The sequence below is a fragment of the Equus quagga genome, chromosome 16, assembly GCF_021613505.1.
Source record: "Equus quagga isolate Etosha38 chromosome 16, UCLA_HA_Equagga_1.0, whole genome shotgun sequence".
Classification (NCBI taxonomy): domain Eukaryota; kingdom Metazoa; phylum Chordata; class Mammalia; order Perissodactyla; family Equidae; genus Equus; species Equus quagga.
In genome coordinates, this window is record NC_060282.1 from 7,852,724 (window position 1) to 7,874,911 (window position 22,188).

General features: G+C 39.1%; 1 protein-coding gene across 1 annotated transcript in view; it reads right to left on the minus strand.

Annotated features, from left to right (window-relative positions):
* Positions 1–22,188, minus strand: part of KHDRBS3 (KH RNA binding domain containing, signal transduction associated 3) — a 179,931-nt gene that overhangs the window by 95,062 nt on the left and 62,681 nt on the right. Inside the window, exon 3 of the mRNA XM_046642399.1 lies at positions 3,083–3,199. Within this exon, the coding sequence (XP_046498355.1) occupies positions 3,083–3,199 (117 nt within the window). The remainder of the gene's footprint in view (positions 1–3,082; positions 3,200–22,188) is intronic.

Consider the following 22,188-nt stretch of genomic DNA (forward strand, 5'->3'; position numbering starts at 1 on the left):
AAACATATTTTTCTAAAATGGTATCAAAATAATGATTTTAATGAGAGATTATAATGTTCACAGTCAAGCATTTCATTTCTATCACAAACTTGGGATGGAAGGAGCTTTCTTACTGCAACCACAGCTGTTGCACGACTCCATAAAGTGAGGAGTTGCTACCAGCCTGTTTCAGCGGTTCATGAAGACAGGCACTGTGTTTTCTGAGGAAGAACAAAGACTTCAAACTTCTGCTTTCAAATCCCAAATCCAATACATACTGTACTGTATAACTTTGGGCAGGTCACTTTGTCCTCACTTTGAAGGGATGATTTTAAATGAGGATGCTAATAGTATAGTACCTACTGCTCATAGGGCTGTTGTAGTAATAAAGGAGTAATTATAATTAGGTGTTATTAGTAATAAAGGCGTTGTGGTAATAAAAGAGTTTTGTGTCTAAACACACAAAAAGTCTTTAGAATTATGCCTAGCACATAATAAACGATGAATACAGTAATGACAATTATTATTACAGTAATTATTATTACATGGCTATAGTATTAATTATTCTATTGTTGTATAATACAGTTGATGTGGGCAAAACATCTAGCATGATGTTTCCACAAACTGAAGGCCCAGCAGACCACAGCATTACTGTGATTATGCTGCATAACCAGCCGATACATGTCAGTAATGACTTCCATAATTTCATCAATGTAGCAAGTACAAGAAAAAATGAATTATGCTCATGTTAGAACTGAAATAACGAACACTTGGAAAATCTCAAAGGATGAAATTTTAATACTAAGTAACAGAAAGCTGTTTAGAAATAAACAAATTATTAACTGAGAATTTCTGTATACTAAAATTAAACTAGTAAAAAGGATCAAGTGAAATTAGTATTCAAGAGTTCGGGCAGTGAGGATCTCACTATAACACAGCAGATGGGATACTAAAAGTATTCATTTAAGGCCCCTGATGACAATGAGGTCAAGAGACAAAAGGACTTCTGGTCCTAGTCTATTGACAGTACGCTCAGCAGACTGTAAATCCACAATGTACGGGACTTCCTCAGTTTCTAGTTGTCTTGATGGAATATAAATGATCAGCCACTTGCAGAATCCCCATATTGACTTGCTGACCCATGTCGTCGAGCACATAGAAATGTAGAAACGAGAGGATTGGTGAATGGGTGATAAGTGGTCTGGAAAGAGGCCCATGCAATGCAGAGCAGGCACATAGTGACCCGGTAACCAAGGGGACCCATTTTAGCAGTTGTCAAAGCAGCTCATTCCCAAGCTACCTCAGTGCTACACAAGGGACTCATCAACAAAGTGCTCAGGGTGACAGGGAGAGAGGTCATGCACTACTTTACAACACGGACTCTCCCCAAAAACGATGATTGGCTACTGCCACCGCTGAGTGTCCTATATGCCAACAGCAGAGAACTACCACCAGCCCTTGAAATGATAACATAACCTGGACGACCAAGCCCTGAAAGCAAGCTGATCTTCAGGTTCCCTTTCATTATACAGCCAGCCAGCCATTTGCTGGTACTTGGACATAGACTCTAGATAAAGACTTGCCTTCCCCACTTCCCTTCTACCTGTAATACCATCTGTGGATGCCCTGATCAAGCCACTGAATGGTCTGACCAAGGAACTCCCTTAACAACAAACAAAATAAGTAGCATCATGTTGATGGGTCTCAGTGGTCACATCAGGTACCACGTTACCAGCCGGCCTTATGGAAGACTTTATCAAAATACCAGCAAGGGTGGGGTACTTTCCTACAAGATACACAGAATTTCTGACCAATCATGATTCTATTTTCTCTGCCTGCCAGAATAGATGAGTCAGGGAATCAAAGTAACACCACTTGAGACAGCAATGCTTAGTGAGTATTAAGCCTGGCGTGGGTCAAAATCATTTCAAACACCTATTGAAAATTCATTTTGAGGTTCCACCCTAAACAGATTGGGACATGGGAATCTGTATTTTTAAACAGCATTCCAGGTGAATGTGACACACAGCCATTTTTTAATCAAATAATAGAATGAACTTCCGTGATTAACCCAGATGATCACTCATGTTCTCTGAATCTCAGTTTTCTAACACATAAATAAGGAGAGTGGTATGTATCTTCCATTTTTCTAAGGATAACATGGAATAATGCATGTAAAATGTCTCCCACAGGGTCTAATCATAGTGGGTGTTCAATAGCAAAATGATGGCTATTTTTATTATAAAAGTTGTTATTTAGATGGACTTTTTTTTGTGAGGAGGCTGGGTTTTGTCTGAATAACTTTCTTGTCTGATACAATCATTGTTCAACATTGCATGGCAAGTGATCACTGAATATGGATTTGGTTCTCAGTAATATAAATCTTTTAACAATGAGAGAACAACAAAGTGATAATAGAGAAAACATTAGTGATAGCACACTATGAAATGTGAAAATTTCTTTCAGAATTGGTATATTTAAGAAAGTGCTCAAAGCAAATAGCTGAGTAATTTTAGCTTATTTTAAAAAAAGGCAGTTAGTGTGATCACATCCAAGTAGTATTAGTAGGTGTTAGAACAGTGAGCAACTACTAAAACATTTAAAATAAATTTTAACTTGATAAAATGCATAGGATATCAAAGAAATGGCAAAAAGAGCAAATAAAAGTATATACTTTATAAACTCAACTGTGGGAAACAAAGGCATAGACAGAAGACCCTAAGGAACTAATCTATAATGCAAAAAATGATGGTGAGACTATAGATAACTCTTAGTTCTCTTCAAGATAATTTCAATATCACTGTACTTTCTATAAGGTAACATTGATTTTAGAATCAAAACCATAGGTACTGCTATTTAAGTTTATAAATGAATGTAATAGTCACAGATGTAGGTTTAAGATACTACATATTCTGAAATTGGCCAGAGTGATTCAATTTTCTAAACAGTTATCACAGATAAATCACCTTATATAACAGTTTCACATAATTTCCTTTGAGACCCCAGTTAGCTTTTATATAATATGCATTAACACAATGGATGACCTAAAAGTACATTATATAACTTAACTAAAAATGTAGCCACTGTCTATGGTGACTGTTACCTTTGCCTTGTCTCTCATGGAACCTTTTCCAAGGATGGACATTTTTGTCAAGGTTTCTTCTTGTAAACGCTTCAGAGAATTGCCACGTGGACCCAAAAGTTTCCCCACAAAGTTGAACTAGGAAGAACAAACAAACCAAATTTGTAACATTCATATCTGAAAGTAATTTACTAATCCAGAATGTTAGGAAAACACTGTAGTATGCCACACATAATTAATGTTCCTAATATTTAAGTTGTGCTACATGCATCACACTGTTTCCATAAACTATATAAAATGGTGAAATTTAAAAATTTTTGACATGTTTCTCTACACCAATCACTTCAGTGATGGCTACATTTCACAAATTGTACGTGCAATTTATTTCGCAGAATTTCTAAGTTGCTATTCTGACAATTTCAACACACATTCAATATCAACCACGAACAATGCAAGGATTGAAATGTAGGTGAGGGAAAGGACAGCGGGTGTCCTCTAATGTGCACTGGACTGGTCATTATAGAGTATCTGGGTTCTCCTTGGTCAGTACCTAAGCTTTGGTTAGTCAATCAATGGGTGCACTGGCTCAGATGAGTTCTTAAGCATTCAGTGGCCAACAAAGGCTTTATGAAAAAATACATCTCTCTCTTCTAAAATAACCAGCTATGGGAATACGGACAAATTATTTAACCTAGAAGCTTAGGATCCTTTATTTAACAAGAAGAGTAGAAGTGAATTAATTAGGGTAGAGACTTTGAGGCTAGACTGCCATGATTTTCAAACCTGGCTGTTCCACTTACCAGCTGAGTAACCCTGGCCAAGTAAGCTAACCTCTCTATACCTTGACTTCCACATCTATAAAATGGGAATGATGAACCACACAGGACCTACCCTCACAGGGCTCTTCTGAGGATTAAATGGGTCCACATAAATAAATAATTTAGAACAATGCTTGGCATATAATAGACAATAAATATATCTTGAATGGAAGAATTATCATTAGGAATTTCACACAAGTTTTAAAAGCTTTACTATAATTCAGGTAAATCATGGATACTTCTTGCTGCCATATAGAAAGTCAGCACTGTCTACCAGGAGAGAAACTGCTCTCTTTGATAAGATCCTTGATTACAAACTCATGTAGCTGCTGCTTTGATATCAGCTATCTTTCATGATCTATGCCACTGCTGTGCAATTGCAGTTTGCGTTCGTTTGTTTTTTGTTTTGCTGAGGAAGATGTGCCCTGAGCCAATCTTCCTCTATTTTTTAGTATGTAGGCCACCAGCACAGCACGGCTGCTAACAGAGCGGTGTAGGTCTATGCCTGGAAAGCAAACCTAGCTCACGAACTGGAAGGCACTGAATTTAACCACTACGCCACTGGGGCTGACCCAGCATTGCTGTTTTTAAGAGAAAATCATTCCTCAATTTATCCAACTATGATAATTGAAGTAATTTTCCTGAAATATGTATTTTAAAAAATCAAAATGGTATTTTTTTCCTTGTCCACTTTTAACTTTATTGGTCTTCAATGAAAACTCAAATATCTATTTTTAACCTTTACATGTAATTATTTTTCGGTTTTTCAAATTTAACTTTAATTAAATTAGTTTTGAAAAGTATAAAAGTGATACTTTCAGAGTTTCAAGTATCAAACAAACTACAAGGTGGGGAAGAAAAAAATCAGCGTCTCGACCCACCCACCTCCACTGTATTCTTGTTCCTCATTTTCTCTACTTGGTCTTTTTGGAAATTCCATTGTCTGGATATTGGACCTCCTGAGTTGGATGTCTAAGTTTCTCTCTTAGTTTTCCTCTCTTTCTCTTTCTCTCTCTCTGTTTCACTTTCTGGGAGATTTAATTACATTAAGCCTATATTTCTATTGATCCTTTCATTTCTGCTATGAAATGTTTAACTACTAACAGTATTTCCTTATAGTTGTTCTTTTTTATGGCTTTTAACAAATATTTATGGAAGCAATATAAGCTCTTATCTCTCTGAGGACACTAATGACAGTGGCTCCTCCCCACCTTGGAGCTTACAGTATCTGCTTCTTGCAACAGATTCTCCTGACCCGCCATGTTTTGTGAACTGCTCTCTTTCTACATTATGGGCTTTCCTCAGATGACAGGCAATCCTCTGCTATGCATTTTTAAAATTTTAAGATTGAAGCTCTAAAATGCTGACTGGAAGTTCTGCTTTTGTACATGGGATGACCGGACTTGACAATTCACTGTAATATGGCAGCCAGTTTTTTCATCAAAAGCTACTCAAATATCACTATCTCTATTTCTCTTCTCTTGGGCTAGGCATTTCCCTGAAGAGGAATTCTCAGTTTCCTAGGAGGGGGTATAAGCCTGGCTGCCGGAATACTGGGATCCCATTTTTAAGTATGCACATCCTTATTTAAATGAAATAATTCCCTCGTTTTCAGTGGGAGGATCTCACTCTAGCCCTTAGCTGTCTATTTGGGTCTTAGAGCCTAAGGCTTCTCTTACGTAAACTCTGGAGAAAATCTCCAGTCTGTTGCCAGGCTAAGAAGGGCAGATGCCCGGTTTCACCAGCTGGGAAGAGCATGTGGTGGTCTAACTACTTCCCACACAAGCCTTAACCAAGTCTCCTCTATAAATCTACCTTCACAGTCATTTTTGTCTACAATTCCTGAGTCTTCTCAGGGTTTTCTTCCCACACTAATGAGGGTTCTGGTCGACTTTCTCTCACTCTGCAAGCTCAGGATTCTGCTTCCTCTGGTCTTCCAAGTCATTACCATTTATCCATTTATTTTGCAGCTACAAAATTTTACTGACATCATTTGCCTTTTGTTGTCTCACACTCTCATTCTTCTCTTCACGGATTTGTGCCTTTTTTCCATTCATTTCCATTCATTTTAGTGGCATTCAAGGATAGCATAAAAATAAATTTCTGCAAACAGCCATATTTACATCACATCTTTAATAGTTAAGTATTTCCCAACTAACGCAAATTAGAGACCTTAGAAATCACCTAGCACAAACATCTAATTTAACACTGAGGAAACTAAAGTCTACAGAGTGATAATGATTTATTCAAGGTCACTTGATAAAATATAAAAACATGGGACTTTACATAAAAAGGAAAAGCATTTTTTAGACCTTTAGGAGTCTTCTTTCTCCATTTAACTTCTATTAGTCTTTTGTTGACAAAAAGTACCATAACGAGTATTTGGGTAATCAGAAGCACTTTTATTCCCTTTTTTGTTCAATTAACTATTGTGTATTGGTTATACTCCCTCAGCAAGCCAACCCTCACGAATCTCGGACTCCTCATCTACAACACACGGATCATACCACCTACTGTGGGTGCCTTTTGTATGAATTAAATACAGAAATGTATAAAAACCACCTACCAGAGCAGCCAGCAGATTATGTACACTCTATGCCAAGTCAGTGAGTGATAAATTGATGAATTTAACCATTGTGGACTACACAGAACTTTATCTGAATAATACCCACTTCTTACCAAGAAGTGACTCCCCTTCACGCACAAGGCTACCAAGGGAGCCACCACACTGAAACAACACGACCACGCCCAGGCCACCCAGGCTGGTCAAGGAGCTGACCTTTGCCTGGAAGTCCAGGGAAACAGAGGTTGAGAACTTAGCGTAGATACCAAATGTCCCTACAGCTGAGAAACAACGGCAATACGCTCGGCAGCTCGGCTGGGCTCTCACTGCAGGTTGCATCACCTCCCGGGGCTTGTGGAAATACTTAGCATGTTTGTTTGGTTGTCACCATGACGGTTGGTCACTACTGGCATTTAGTGGGCAAAGGCCTAGAACGTCACACAGCAGAGAGGGATGAGACTGCCCTTCACAAAGTAGAAATGTCCTGGGTAAAATGTCAGTTGTGCCCCTGTTGAGAAACACTGCTAAAGAGAGGGGCCAATGACTGGTTACTCTATTTCTTAGGCTTGAAGCCCTTGTCACTGTCCTCTCAGTTTACAAGTTCAATTCCTCCGTGCAGTCTGTAAGATATGCTAATGTAGTTAAAACAAAGAAAAACAACTCTTCAGCTGGCCACGGTCAGTCTCTGTCACAAGAAAAGGCTTAAGTAACACATGGGCTGATTAAATAGTTTGGCCTTTTTAGATGATATAAGAAATAAACAACTTAGGCAGCATAGTTCTCTTATTTGCCATGAGCTCTGGGAGCTGCTGATGTCCCGCCCCACCTGCTATGACTTCTCAAGGAGTGAGTGTCTTAGGGGCTCACCCTCTAACCAGCAGTGTGGTCACAGCAGTTCCTCCGCCCTTCTGGTCCTCAGTTTCACCAGAGTCACCTTGATTGTGGCTTACAAGAGTCATTATTCTTCAGGGTTATCATGAAGATTAAAACGTATCAGATAAAGTGCTGAGTAGCACTGTGACAATGCTGAATTTCACCTGAGCCCTGAGTTCCTAAAAGACAGTGGTGATTAAGAAACCTTCATACCCTTTGGCATTCCTGGAAATGGCTTACTGCAAAGGACTCTCCTTTCCCATATGACTTAGGTAGGAACTGCGGATGACTCCCTCGTTTACCTACAACCAGCTCAGACACAGGCCCTCCAAATTCCTATTCTTTGCCCCTTAAAAGATTAGCTGATCTGTTTGTCCACTGATCAACCAGAAAATGTCCCTTAACCTGGCTTGATCAAACTTCCCCCCATTCCTCAGGCCTCTGCATGACAACCACCCACGGCCTGAGCCAGCGCACCACGTACCACTCTCTCGAGAGGCCTCCCAGCTTCTGGGCCAGCCTCAGGGTAAACCCTTCTCTGATCTACTGTCCCTTCATGCCACCTCCCTCCACCACTCCCACTTCTCCACATCTTTCTGGCCTTGTTCACTTCCACGCACAAGAAAAGCCCTTTGCTATCTGACCACTGAGATGCTGAGATCTCATGCTCAGAGCCTTCTCCCTGCTCTTGCGAGATCCCTTCAAACAGTCTCTCCTGACTTAAGTCGGGATTTGGTTTTTACTGGACAACTGCATTTGCAAGACAGACAGTAAGAACTCAATATGTCTTAACTTTTATTTTTATTAATAATTTGATTTGTGCATAGGTTTGAATAAAAAGTGACTATTATTCCCAAGACCAGTGATTTTTCTCCAGATGCCAATTATTACAAATATATTATATTACAAATGTTACAGTTGTGGATAGGAAGCTTTTCAAATGATTGTGCAGATGGTAAACCAGCATACAGTGAGTATATGTGAGTTTCACTGCATGATGCACAGGAGCCAATAATCACGTTCTTCGTTGGTAAAGACCACGTGCTTTCTGGACTAGCTTTAATTGATCTAAACTATATTTGTGACATGACACTGTTCCTCGGGGAACAATTACAGTTAAGCTGTCATTTCATAAACAACTAAGCCTCAAGCACATGTCACTGTCTCCATTAAAGGGTTCCCTTAATTGGGTGTTCAGCAAAATGTTGATTAGTCTAACAAGGGGATGTTTTATTGACCTCAAACTCAACACTAAAACTGAACTTGTAACCTCTGCCACCACAGATTCAAATACGTTATCTTTCAGAGTTCGTTAGCCCAGCAAAAGGCTGCAGCACCCACGCAGCGACTCAAGACAGAAACCTGACCCTCATTCCCTGAGGGCAGTGGCCAGGCCTTTTGTACTCACTGCTCCAACACTGTGTCGAGAGGGCATTTAATAAATGTTCAATGAATTCATTAACTATCTGAACAACTTTACCTCCTAAATATCTCTTAAACCAGTTTTTCTGTAGTCCCACCACCACATACCCCAGCCAAGCCATCATCCGCTCTCACCCAGCCCACTGCAGAATCCTTTCCCTGGAGCCACTTCCACCTTCCTCAACCAGCAGAGAGGTCGTAACACAAAGCTGGCCCTGTTACATCTCTGTTTAAAATACACCTGTCCCACTCTTCTTAGAATGAAGTCCCAGTGTCCTGATAGAGCTGTGAAGGCCCTCTCGGAGGCAGCCTTTGCCCACCTGTCCGCTAGCCTCGCTACACTCTCCTGCTTTAATGTTAGTCGTTCTGGACTTATTTCACTTTCTCAAAATTACCACATTCCAAGAACTACCCATTTCGGCTCAGATGTAGAACTGCAAAGAACGTCACTCTCACCTAAAACAAGAAAGCTGGACAGAATGCAGATCAATGCTGCAGTCCCAAGGCAACACTAACCGCACATCTGGAGAGAGAACAGGCACCTGCAGGGAGAAAGGACTCCAGCATTTGCTTATGGGGGGGGGGGGGGGGGGGCGGCGGCAGCATGAGAGCATGAAGCCCTGAAAGCTCCAGAATTAGGAGAGGTGACCCTTCTTAAAGCTGTTTTTCTGCAGGAATCCAATACCTCTACCCCCAGGTGCTCACAGAGAAGGTCAGGGAAGAATCCTGAAACGCCCTACTTCCCCTGGGGCTGGTAGGGGAGAGGGAAGCAGCCTGCCGAAATGTGTCCAGATCCACTTCCCTATCTGCCCTCCTGAACAAAAGCTTAACCTGCAGGAGGACGGGCAACAAAGGCGCTCTGCTCTGTTTTGTAAAATATTGACAAAGTCAACAAAACACACACTTAGGTCATCTAGCCCTCAGCGAGTGTCGCTACAGCAGGGGTGACAAGCAAACATGTCCTGTGTGCTGGGTAGGAAAGAGAAACAGACAATGCCCCATCCTCACTGAGTTTCTCTTTCTAGTACCAAGAGCCGGATGACAATCAAAGAAAACGCCTACGCGAGGATAACATTTGTTACTACCAGGAAGCTTCTGGTGAGGGCGCAGAGAGCGACCACAGAGCAGGGTATTCACCGAGGGCAGCTTCAGGCTAGGCTGGCCTCTGTGACAGCTGCGCTGAGCTGGGTCCTATGCGACGATCTGGGGACAGACAACTCCCTGCAATGCAAACAGAAGTCGGGCACAGGGGAGCTTCTGAGAAACAAGCAGCCCACCAGCCTGAACAGAGCGGAGTGAGGTGGGGTGGGGAAGTAGGAGTCGGTAAGAGAAGACAGAGGCACAGCAGGCAGCCTTCCTGGCCCACTGCCAAGAGTTTGGATCTGAGTTTAAAATGTAGGTGCAAATCTGGTGGTTTTATTTTCTTCGTATTTTGGTCATTGCTTAAATTTTCCATATTGATTTGAATTCACTCTTAACAACAGTAAAAACTTACACTGAAAAAAGAACACACTCCACGGTATAAAGTACGTGCCCAGCCAGTCCTGTCTTACAGCTCCTCAGCGTCTAACAGGCCCAGGGGCATCTCCTGCAGGCACCTCCCTGACATTCTGAATCCACACTCATTCTCCTGCTTTCTCTGGTGACACTTACCAAACTATATTGTAAAACATCTCCTTTCATGTTGGGTTCCTGAGAAGAGGGAATGTGTTTTACTGAACTCCGAAATCTTGTCCACATCTTAATCCCCTTCTCCCCTTTTAATACACTGCCTGGCACAGAGTAATGCTCAAAAAAAAAAAAAAAAATTGTTCTGAATCCATAAAAGCAAAAGAAGAAATTAATGAACTCGGGGTTCAGGAACCTAGTATCCTGTCTCTTGTTGCTTTATTTTGAGAAAGCCACAGCTGTATCAGCAGTATCATAAAATATAAAACACTCTGGCACAAGAGGAAAGGAATTTCAAAACAGTAAGTCTTTTCAATGGCAGAGCCCCTCCTGCTCACCGTGACAAAAATACTCAACAGTGTTATGGCGTCTTCCCTGACTATAACACGAACTGTTAACGTTCCTCTTAGATTACTTATTTTTCTTTAAATGCACTTTAGTATTTCATAGACGAAATCAAATCCTGGGATAAACCTCATGCTTGCTGAGAGTAATTCCCTTTGGTCCATTATGGTCCCTTGTCCCTCTCATTGTCCTCCAACTCTGACCCTAAAACCCAACATGCGCATACGTTGCATCATTTTCACACAGCCCCACCTGACTTGGCAATCAGAAAATCAGGGACTGAAGAGTTAGGCTTTAATGCTATCTTGGTTGTCTACTGCTGCATAACAAACTAACCCAAAAACTTAACGGCCTTAAATAACCATTTTATTTATTTGCTCACAATTCAACAATCTGACCACTATGGGGAGGTCCATGTGGCAAAGCCAGATTGACTGGGCTGGAGGACCCAGCCCACGATAACTCACGGCCATGTCCTGCTGCAGGCTCTAGGTTAAATGGAGCCGCAGGATCAGGAGAGACTCAGGGAAGGGAACTATGCTGGGCTTGAAGGCAAGAAGGAGTGGCTTCAGGGGGCAAAGCACAATAGAATCCACTATCACAGAAAGAAACAACAAAGCTGTCATTTAGTAAAACAGTAAGTTTTACAGCCTCGCACAGCAGTCTTTTCTCAGCCTGGCCATCTACCTGATACCTTCTTCTCCCTGAGAAGGGGAGGGGAGCAGTGATCTCTCTGAGGGCAGAGACCCTGTCTTATTCATCTGTGTACTCAACAACCGCCTAGGACAGCACCTAACAATACTGGATGTGAAGAAATAGTTCAACTTTGAGAACATCACCCTTCTTGTCATATCCAACACACACTCGGACCCTGTTATAAGGCTGAGCTTGTTCCAGGCACAGGGGAAGGATCAGCTCTGCCGTTTTCTTGCTCATTTCTATTGCATGTGTAGCAGACCTTTAATTCACAGTTTAAGAGTGATCTTTGCCCATTTAAAGATAAGTATAACTACAACTAGGTAATACACTCCATGAATCCATTACTCAGGCACACACACCAGCCATATGCCCCGAGATACTCAGAGCAAATGAGTAATGAGAACTTGGTGAGCCCTTCCGCACTGTGGTGTTGCCCCTTCCTTCAGGATACTGTCTCAGCGTGCACACAGCTGTACGGCACTCATATGAACATGTAACGGTACTACATTTATCCATGTACTAAATATTAATAAAGGTTAGTTTCTTGAATAAGAGCATGGGTTCTGGAGCCGGATTTCTGGGATTCAAATGCCTGCTACTCAGTAACTGTGTAATCTTTAGCAATTTACTTAACTTCTCTGTTCTTCAGTTTTTTCATATGTGAGCAGGAGGTAACCATTCCCTCCTCCTAAAGTTGTAAAGATTAAATAAGTTAATACCTGTAAGGTGCTTAGAACAGTGCTTGACACACAGAGTACCATACGCTACATATACACATTAAGATAGAAGTTCTAGCATCCAAATGTATTGTGTAGACATCCTTCTTTGGAAAGCATCACCTAAGCATTTGCTTTCTACACCTTACTAGGGAGAAAGAAGTAAACTGCCAAGGAACAGCTTTGGTTCCTGATCTCCACATTCATCTAATTCCCGCCCTAGGGCAAGAATACAAAGGAAAACTTAACAAGCTTGGTTTTACCTATCTTCTCTTGAAAGGAAAGACCGGATCACTACTTTTATTAGCTCTAGGGGTCATTTTATGTTCCAATAATTTAAGCAGTAACAAAATAATTAGTTACGTAAATCCACATTTCAGTTGGTATTCAGAATACTGATATCATTTGAATTAAATCAACGTCATAAATGCCAAACTCCAAACAGTAGTAAACCTAACCAGAGACCTAGGAACATGGCATTCACGTGAAAGGGAGCAGCCTTTTCAGAAATAAAATGCCTGTTGCTTAGGATTGTTAGTAACTGAGCCAAGCTTTGGATTACTGACAACGATTTTCATGATCCGATAATCACCTCTGAAAATATCAGTCACTTTTACACGAGAAGTTGAATTTCCTAGGAACAAAAGTCATTCCAAAAAGTCATTTAAATCAATCATTCCTAAATTTTAGGAGAGCTTAAAAAAAAAAAAAAAAAGATCTTTTATAATGCAGAATACCTTCTATGGTATATTCTAGCTGTTTGCTTCTCTCTGCCATAGATCTTCAGGGCTCCTGACCGGCTGTACAGAATTCTAATGCCCAAGCATGGCACCGGAGGCTTTCCAGACTAGTCGCCCCCACGCCGATGAACGCTACAATCTCCTATCCCCATAGTTCAATCATGCTAGCCCAACACTTACCCCGCCCTTCCCCGATCTCTGCTTCCTAACATCCGGGGCTTATTCTTAAGGACCAAATTTAATTCCACTTGTAATTCTTTCTAGAAATAACTCTCCCTCACTCCTTTAAATCCTGTGGTATCCCTCTACCTCTCATGTTAATTCGGTCTTTACCCCATATTATTTAGTGAAAGTTACTCTGTTTCTCCTGTTAGGTTATAAATCTCTTGAGAGTAATTAGGACTCATATTTGATTTATCATTTTTCCTACAAAATGGATTCTCAATAAATACTTGTGGAATTAAAGTTTATTTTACCCCAAATCAAATGGCACTAGTCAATATAGTTTTTATTGATTTTCTTTGCTCCAGAAATTATTGCAACATATTAAAGCTATGGATAAATACTATTATTTAAATTTATTAATTTGCCAACCACAAATCCTCAAATATTACTGGTAGTAGTTAAGATTATTTGGTGATGCTCCATTGATTATAACTTAACACAGTATTTACTTCTGAATAGAATGGAGGATTTGAAACTGAAGGTAAGAAATTGACTGAGTTAGAGATGATAGTAGTCTAAATTAAGGAGTGGCAATGGAATGCAGAGATGGAGATGGATGATAATGAATTTAAGAAGTAGAAATAATAAAATGTGTAAGTCACAGTATTTCAAGAATGGAGGGAGAGGTGGTAAATGAAGGAGAAGATAGTAGACAAAAACGATGCGCTGGTTGCAGGCATAGGCACTAAGGTACACAGGCTGTCTGTCATTCACTGAAATAAGGAATACAGGAAAAGGTGCAGGTTTGCCAAGAAAAGGAGGTATGAAGATCACTCATGCACGCGTTGAATCAAAGATGTCTGGGATATCCAAGTGGAGGTGACCAGTAGGCAGAGCGGGGCATAACACAAGTGGGGCTAGCTCCTAAACCTGACTCCTTTCCCCTCAGTAGCAATGCTTCTCAGTATCATTGTAGATCACGTGTCTTTTGTTTCATGTAATTATGTGTCAATTACTTGTTGTGATAAAAGTTTATAGTTTGGTCCATGGTATGAATTTCTGCTGTTTTATTCCACTAGGCTGGGAGTTCTAGAAGAAAGTGATTAAGTTTTGTTCACATTTCCCATGTCTAATACCAATATAGTCACACAGTTTTCAGTAGACCCAAACTGGCGGTCCTCAAGTGGCCCAGAGCCAAAATAATCAGTCCAGTAATATTAAAGATACCTAAGCCAATAATATAATGCAAAGCACTAATGATGCTGTTACCTTTTGGCTCAGCAACACATTTAGAGATCTCTCCACCATCCCTCCTCAAAAAGTAAGCACTGATGTGTCAAAAGATTTATACATAATAATACTTATCACAGACTTTAATTTCTAAATTACTGCTTTGTGAGGAAAATTCATATACGGTAGCATTTCTAGTCTTTAACGTAATGAGATTGTGGGGGTCTCTATATAACCAAATTTTATAATTATTTCATCTGGCTCAATAAAATAGTAGTAGTAATAATAATAAGCCCCCAAAACAACATGAATAAATTCTTTCGGGAACCCCTCAATATACGCCTGGCTGTTTTTGGAGTCCGCTTAACAAATCTAAGTTCGAGTGCTACTTTCTGGGTTAATGATCAAGCATTTTAAAGAGAATAAGGGAAAAGTCGCAGCATAAGATTTCAAATTCCTTCACAACGCTTTTGAGTGCTACTGTATTTCCAAATACCAACTTAACTTTCTAATTCAGTTCTCATGACACAGGGGCTGTGTGTCACGAGATCCCAAGAGCCCAGAGAAGACCTCTGAGAACAGAACAAAAGTAGTTTCTGAAGATATATTCCTCTCATCTCTACTTATAATGGCACTTCTCTCCAAGTCCCACTATAGGCTATGGGTTGTCAAAGCGATGGTTGAGGATTGATGTGGAAGGGACTGTGCATTGTGAACCAATGGCTTTAAGGGCCAATACTTTCCCTAAGGTTCTGTTATCCAGAGAGGCCTTTCTACTTCATAATAGGGTCCCAAGATTTAATGAATACCAGGAGGGACACTAATAGTGACTTGAATTAAAGACATGTATCTCTAAGTGACTATTTTTAATATAAGGCTTTCTTGATGTCAACAAGTTCAAAATCCCCACTAGCCAGTCATATTAATCTTGGTAATGGCATAGACATATAAAGAACTAACATACAAGCACATTATTACTTTATGTCTACAGGTAGTCTATCAATTGAACACCAAAATTAAAAATTATTTTCACATAAATCTTCTGGGAAAAATATTATATGCCTGTGATAATCAAATAGGAGTCACAGACAAGGCAATTTTTAACAAGCCAACGTGACTGTCACATATTTACTAATGTGGAACATTCTTAACCCCATGAGGATTTCTACGGACTAGGCTTCTACCTAGTAGTAAATTCATGGGTTTTGAATTGTCTGCAACACACTACAAGGAAAAACTGCAAGCCAACTTTGAAAAAGAAAATTTTCCTGAGCTTCAGTTCCAACTCCAGGTCAGACCATGTTTCATAAGCCTATATTCTCTCCCTCAAAGACACTTACTTAACCTAAGTGTCTCTGTGAGGCAGCAAATATAGCAAATTCAAAACATGCACATAATAGGAAAACATTTAATGTGAGAAACCATGCTGACTAATATAAAGTTACACAAAATAATATGTAAACGTTAGAATACTTAGAGATTAAAACAATTACCAATTAAAAAATTTAATAAATCTAATTTAAACTTATAGAATTTAACTCAGACTTTAACACTAAATCTTAAAAAACATAATCATAGTACAAACGTACCTCCTAAATTAAGTATTTCAGGCACATTTTTCCCAAAAATGGAAATCTTTTTTCATCCTAATTATAAAAGTTATAATGATAACCAAGTTATCATTATCAAAAGTTTAATGATAACCAAGTTATCATTAAAGCACAGAAACACATAAAGCAGAGAAGAGCACATAATCCCACACTCCAGAAAATCACTGTTGTTAAGATTCTAGTCAGTTTTTTCAAATAACTGTCCAACTGGGATGCTGTCTGCTCTACATGTTGCTTTTTCTTTTTTTATTTAACAATATAATACAGACATCTTACCCTAGCAGTAGAGCATGTATGCATCATGATGCAGAGATACAATTTATTTAATTTCATATCACAGCTCACTTGCTAAAATGGTGCATCAGCCTTCTTTCTCCCTAGCATGACTTTGCACATGGCATTCCCGCTCCTGAACTAGTTTCCAATCAGTGAACACCTGGAGAAGCCCACCTCATCCTCTAAAACAGCTCGAATACCACCTCCTACTCCATCCTCGCAGCCCCACTGACCAATCCTACCGCATGCTCTTCTCCCTTACCACTTTATTTATAAAGCCTCTACAAAAATCCTCACATCTTACTGAAATTAACCTGTTTAGCCAAACAAGATGGCGTATAATTTCTCAGACGTCCTCTGCTCTAGATATAGTACTCCCCTGTCAGGATCACCTCAGTCTCACCCTGTTGTACTTCTGACTCCTACCCAGCCAGCTCCTTCGGACACAGCCACCTCAGGAAAGTCTTCTCTGAGAGCAGCAACATAATCTTCTTCTTGGTCTTTCTAGAGTACACTACCATCGCACTTCTCACACTGTACTATAAACATGATTTTATTCATCTGCATTTCCCACAAAACAACATGTCTTAATTACTTTTGTTTTTCCAGCACAATGCCTGGCTCAGAGGAGACCCTCAATAAATGTGAGGTATGCGAATGGATGGATTTAATTCACTGATGGACGAACCACTTAATGAGAAAAATCAACATAAAATCTAAAGCACGAGACATCTACCGTCCTCTGAGATAGGGCGCCTTGCTCCAACGTTGTTTGCGTACTTACATTAACTCTGTCATATCTAGTCATTGCGCGGTACCAAGGGTTAGGATTTATCCACAGGAAAACTATGGAGGACGATTTCTGCAATTTTTAAATATTTTTTAAAAAATCATAAAGCAAGCGTTTACTTTGAGTCTCACACCCTACAAGCTCAGGCATATAACTGAAGAGAGTGAATACACTTTAGGTTTGAGTACTAAAAGACTGGTGATCAATGTGGTGCCAGTGGAAGAGTGTTGAAAATGGTTCATTAAGAGGAGAGAAATTATTCAATTAATTAGATCGATTTTCACAAACAGCACTTCTCTGTTGCCCCAGAAGCCGAAAGTGTATAGTCAGCATCAACTCCACATCAAGCTGTATGACTCTGCCCACTGCTATCCCAGAGGGGCAAGCATTGCCAGCTTCCTCCAGCTCAGCCTATTAACCTATTCCAGCATGAAAGCTTTTTCTTAGAACTGATGCAAGTGCTATACTAGCCTTTATACAAGGCTGCTTGAAACCTGCGTGCTCAATTATGCTAAGCAGAAATATCCTTTTTCAGCATTCTGAAAGCAGTGCATTTCTAAGTAGCCTACTTCAGGCATGATAAGTACTCGAAATGGACTCTGCTGTCTGTAGACACAGAAACTATAATTTGTCTTCCCCTACTCTCATCAAAGCTGACACTGAAAAACAATATTTGAGATTTTATTTCCTATACTTTATTCATATACTTTATTTTATTTCATATACTTACTCATAGACAACAGAGCACTAATTTAAGGTGAATCATCTACTAGATTATGAACTACTTCAAGATGGGGCAGTGTCTGTTCATCTTTCTATCTACTGCATATTGAGCATATAGAGGATATCGAGCATACTGATCAATTTACAAAGGTTTCCATAAGTCATGCTCTGCTTAGTAATGAGGCTGTCTGTGAAATGTTCACAACATAGTTTTGTACTTAGTAAAAATGTCCATTCTCAGTTCTGCAAGTATGGCTGAGTAAGCTCCTATTAGGCTGACTGTCTATAAGATAACAACTATAAACTCTTAAACTGAACAAAATATAAAAACCAACTATCTGAAGCCTCTGGAGAACGATCAAAAACAAGGAAATTCTGAAAGGGAGTCAAGACTTGGAAGAAGGGAATAGTCTGGGCAAATTTATTGATTTTGGAGTTTTTACCCTGAGTAGCAGAGTTTGAGGCAACCAGAGTGCTGAACTGTGAGGCAGGAATACTGGGAAAGACAGAGTTAGAGTTGAGGAACCCCAATTTTGTGTATAAAATCTAACAAAATCTCTGGCTGACCCCCACATCACGTATGCCAAAAATAAACACAAAAGTCAAAGTAAGGAAAGAACAGAACTAAGATCTGCACTCCTACCCAGCACACAGTCTGCAGACTGAATCCAAAAGAATCAACATTCCTCCAAGAAATAGAACCAGAGTAGTTTCCACAAAATGACACTCACAATGTCCAGTATGCAATCCAAAACTACACAACATAGTAAAAATAAAAAGTGAACAATATGACTTGTTATCAAGATAAAAGGTTATCAGGGCCGGCCCAGTGATGTAGCGGTTAAGTTCACACACTCCGCTTCAGTGGCCCAGGGCTCGCCAGTTTGGATCCCAGGTGTGGACCTACGCACCACTTGTCAAGCCATGCTATGGCAGGACTCACACATATAAAGTAGAGGAACATGGGCACAGATGTTAGCTCAGAGGCAGTCTTCCTCAGCAAAAAGAGGAGGATTGGCAGCAGATGTTAGCTCAGGGCTAATCTTCCTCAAAAAAACAAAAAAGATAAAAGATTATCAATTGTAAGATTTTAGAATTAGAGACTTCAAAGCACCTATTTTAATTGTGCTTAATGATGTAAATAATATGACACCTGCAATGAATAAAAAATAGAAAATCTCGGGAGAGAAAATTGTTTTTTTCACATACCCATATTTACATAGGAATCAAATATAAATTCTGAAATAAATCATTATAATACCTGATAAAAAATTTATGTGATCGGCTTAACAGAAAAATAAAGATAACATAGGAAAGAATCAATGAGTTTAAGATGCAGCAGTAGATGTGATCCAATCTGAAGAACAAGGGAAAAAAAAAACAAAAGTAAACAGAGCCATGGAAGCTTTTTTAGGATATCACATGGATGAAGGAATGTGTAAATGAAGTCTCAAAAGGCGGAGAGAGAAAGGGTCAGAAAAAGATGAAACAGACAAACTGCTTGAAAAACAAACAAAAATTTACAGGTAAAATAGAAAATCTCATTAGTGGCCTGTCAATTAAAGACACTGAATTCATCGCCAAACTCCAGGCCCAGATGGCTTCACTGGTGAATTCTAGCAAATATTGAGAAAGAAGTAGCAGCAAACTGACATACATTCTTTAAAAGAAAGGGAAAGCAACACTTCTCCACTGACTCTATGAAACTATATAAAAAAAGAAATTCTAGGCCAGTATCACTCATGAACATAGACGCATTTGAATCCAGCCATATACAAAAATAATATATTATTACCAAGTATGATTTACCTCCAGAATGCAAAGTTGGTTTAATTTAGATAAATCAATCAATAACATCCACTATATTAACAGCATAAAGGAGTAACACCCTAGTTCATTTCAATAGATGCAGAGAAGGCATTCAACAAAATTTACCACTCAGTCAGGATCAAACCCCTCAGCAAAACTGTCACAGAATGGAACTTCCTCTACTAAATAAAGGGACTAACCAAAAAAACCCTATGGCTCTTACCATTCTTAATGATTAAATATAGAATGCTTTCCACATTGACTGGGAAGAAGGGAAGAATGCCTCATCTTACCACTTGGATTCAAGCATTACACCAGAGATCCTAGCCAATAAAAGAACAAAAGCTAAACAAATTAAAAGAATAAAAACTGGAACAGAAAAAAAAAAACTGGAACAGAAGAAGTAAACTGTTTACGCAGATGATCTAATTATGTATATAGCATATCCTAAGAAATCTATGAAACAGTTTTCTAGAACTAACAAGTGAATTTTGCAAGGTAGCAGAATACAAGGTCCATGTACAAAATTTTATATTAGAAGCAAAAAATTGGAAAATAAAATTTCTAAATATTCATTTTACAATAGTGTCAAAAAACAAAAAAATATTTAGGAATAAGTTTAACAAAAGACAAATAAGACATTTACCTTGAAAAGTAAACAATGCTGCTGACAGAAATTAAAAACTCTAAATAAATGGAAAGATATACCCTGCTTAAAGAAGGAAAGACTCAATATTGCGAAGATGTCAAATCTCCCTAAATTAATCAAGAGACTCAATGCAACTGCAATCATCATCCCAGCAGAACGTTTTGTGAAAATCTATAAAATAATTCTTAAATTATATGGAACTGTAAAGGACCTATTTCCAAGCAATCCTGACAAAGAAGGACAAAGTTGAAGGGACTACATTACCTCACTTCGTTTCTTACTACAAAAAGCTACAGTAATGAAGACAGCGTAAAGATACATAAATAGATAAATGAAACAAAACTGAAAGTGCAGAAACAGACCCTCACTTTACACAGTCATCTCGATTTCATCAAAGGCATCAACACAACCAGTCCAACCAGGTGGAGGAAAACATCTTTCAACAAATGGTACCAGAAAACCCGGATACATCCAGAATGAGAAAAAATGAATTCTGACCCTCTATCTCACACCATACACAAAAATTGAGATGGGTCATAGATCTAAAAGTAAAAGCTACAATGATAAAGATTTTGGAGGAAACACAGGAGACTTATCTTTCTAACTTTAAAAACACTCTAACCTTCCCTTGAGGTTGCCAAAGATTTCTTAGTTTACAGAAGGTAAGAATCATAAGAGAAAAACCTGATACATTATACATCATCAAAATTAAAAACTTCTGCCTATCACAAGATTCTATTAAGAAAATAATAGGCAAGTGATAGACTGAGTCATATGTTTATAAAACATTTATCTAACAGAAGATTTTTATCCTGGATATACAAAAAAGCTTCTACAACTCAATGATAACAAGACATACAGACCATTTAGAAATAGGCAAAAGATCTAAAAAGACACTTCAAAATAGAAGATACATGAATGGTCAATAAGTCCATGAAAAAGCATTCAAAATCACCAGGGAAATGAAATTAACACCACAACAAAATACCAATACACTGCCAGATTAACTAAAATTAAAGAGATTGACAATATCAAATACTTTTGAAGATATGGAGCAACCACAATTTGCTCACATCGTTCCTGGAAATGTCACAAGGTACAACTACTTTGGGAAAAAAGTACTGGTAATTTCTCATAAAACTAAATACACAGCAATTTAAGTCCTAAGTATTTACTCAAAAGAAATGAAAACATACGGTCACAAAAAGACTTTACAAAAATGTTCAGAGCAACTTAATTTATAATAACCCAAAACTGAAAACCATCCAGGCAAGTGGATAGACAAATTGAAGTATATTCAGGTAATGAACTATTATTCAGCAATCAAAAGAAATGAACTATTGGTATCTACAACAGTATGCAGGAATCATGTACATGGACACTCAAAAGAAAGAAAAAAGAAAAACAGGGTAAAAAGAGTATCAATTCAGGCCAAATCTAAGATGGCCAACATTTTAGAAGTAGATGGGACCTTAAAGCATCTTTTTTTGTTGTTGTTGTTTGAGAAGGATTAGCCCAGAGCTTACTGCTGCCAATCCTCCTCTTTTTGCTGAGGAAGACTGGCCCTGAGCTAACATCCATGCTCATCTTCCTCTACTTTCTATGTGGGATGCCTACCACAGCATGGCGTGCCAAGTGGTGCCATGTCCGCACCCGGGACCCGAACTGGTGAACCCTGGGCCGCCAGAGCAGAATGTGAGCACTTAACCGCTGCACCACCAGGCCAGGCCTAAAGCATCTATTTTAATTGTGCTCGATGACATAAAATAACACCCGCAATAAATGAAAAATAGAACTTTTTTTCTAGAATAGATTTTTTTTTACTCTTGTGTGTATGTGTTTGAGGAAGAATGGCTGTGAGCTAACATCCATTGCCAATCTTCCTCTTTTTTATTTTTCTTTTTGAGAAAGATTAGCCCTGAGCTAACATCTGCCGCCAATCCTCCTCTTTCTGCTGAGGAAGACTGGCCCTGAGCTAACATCTGTGCCCATCTTCCTCTACTTTATAGGCGGGATGCCTGCCACAGCATG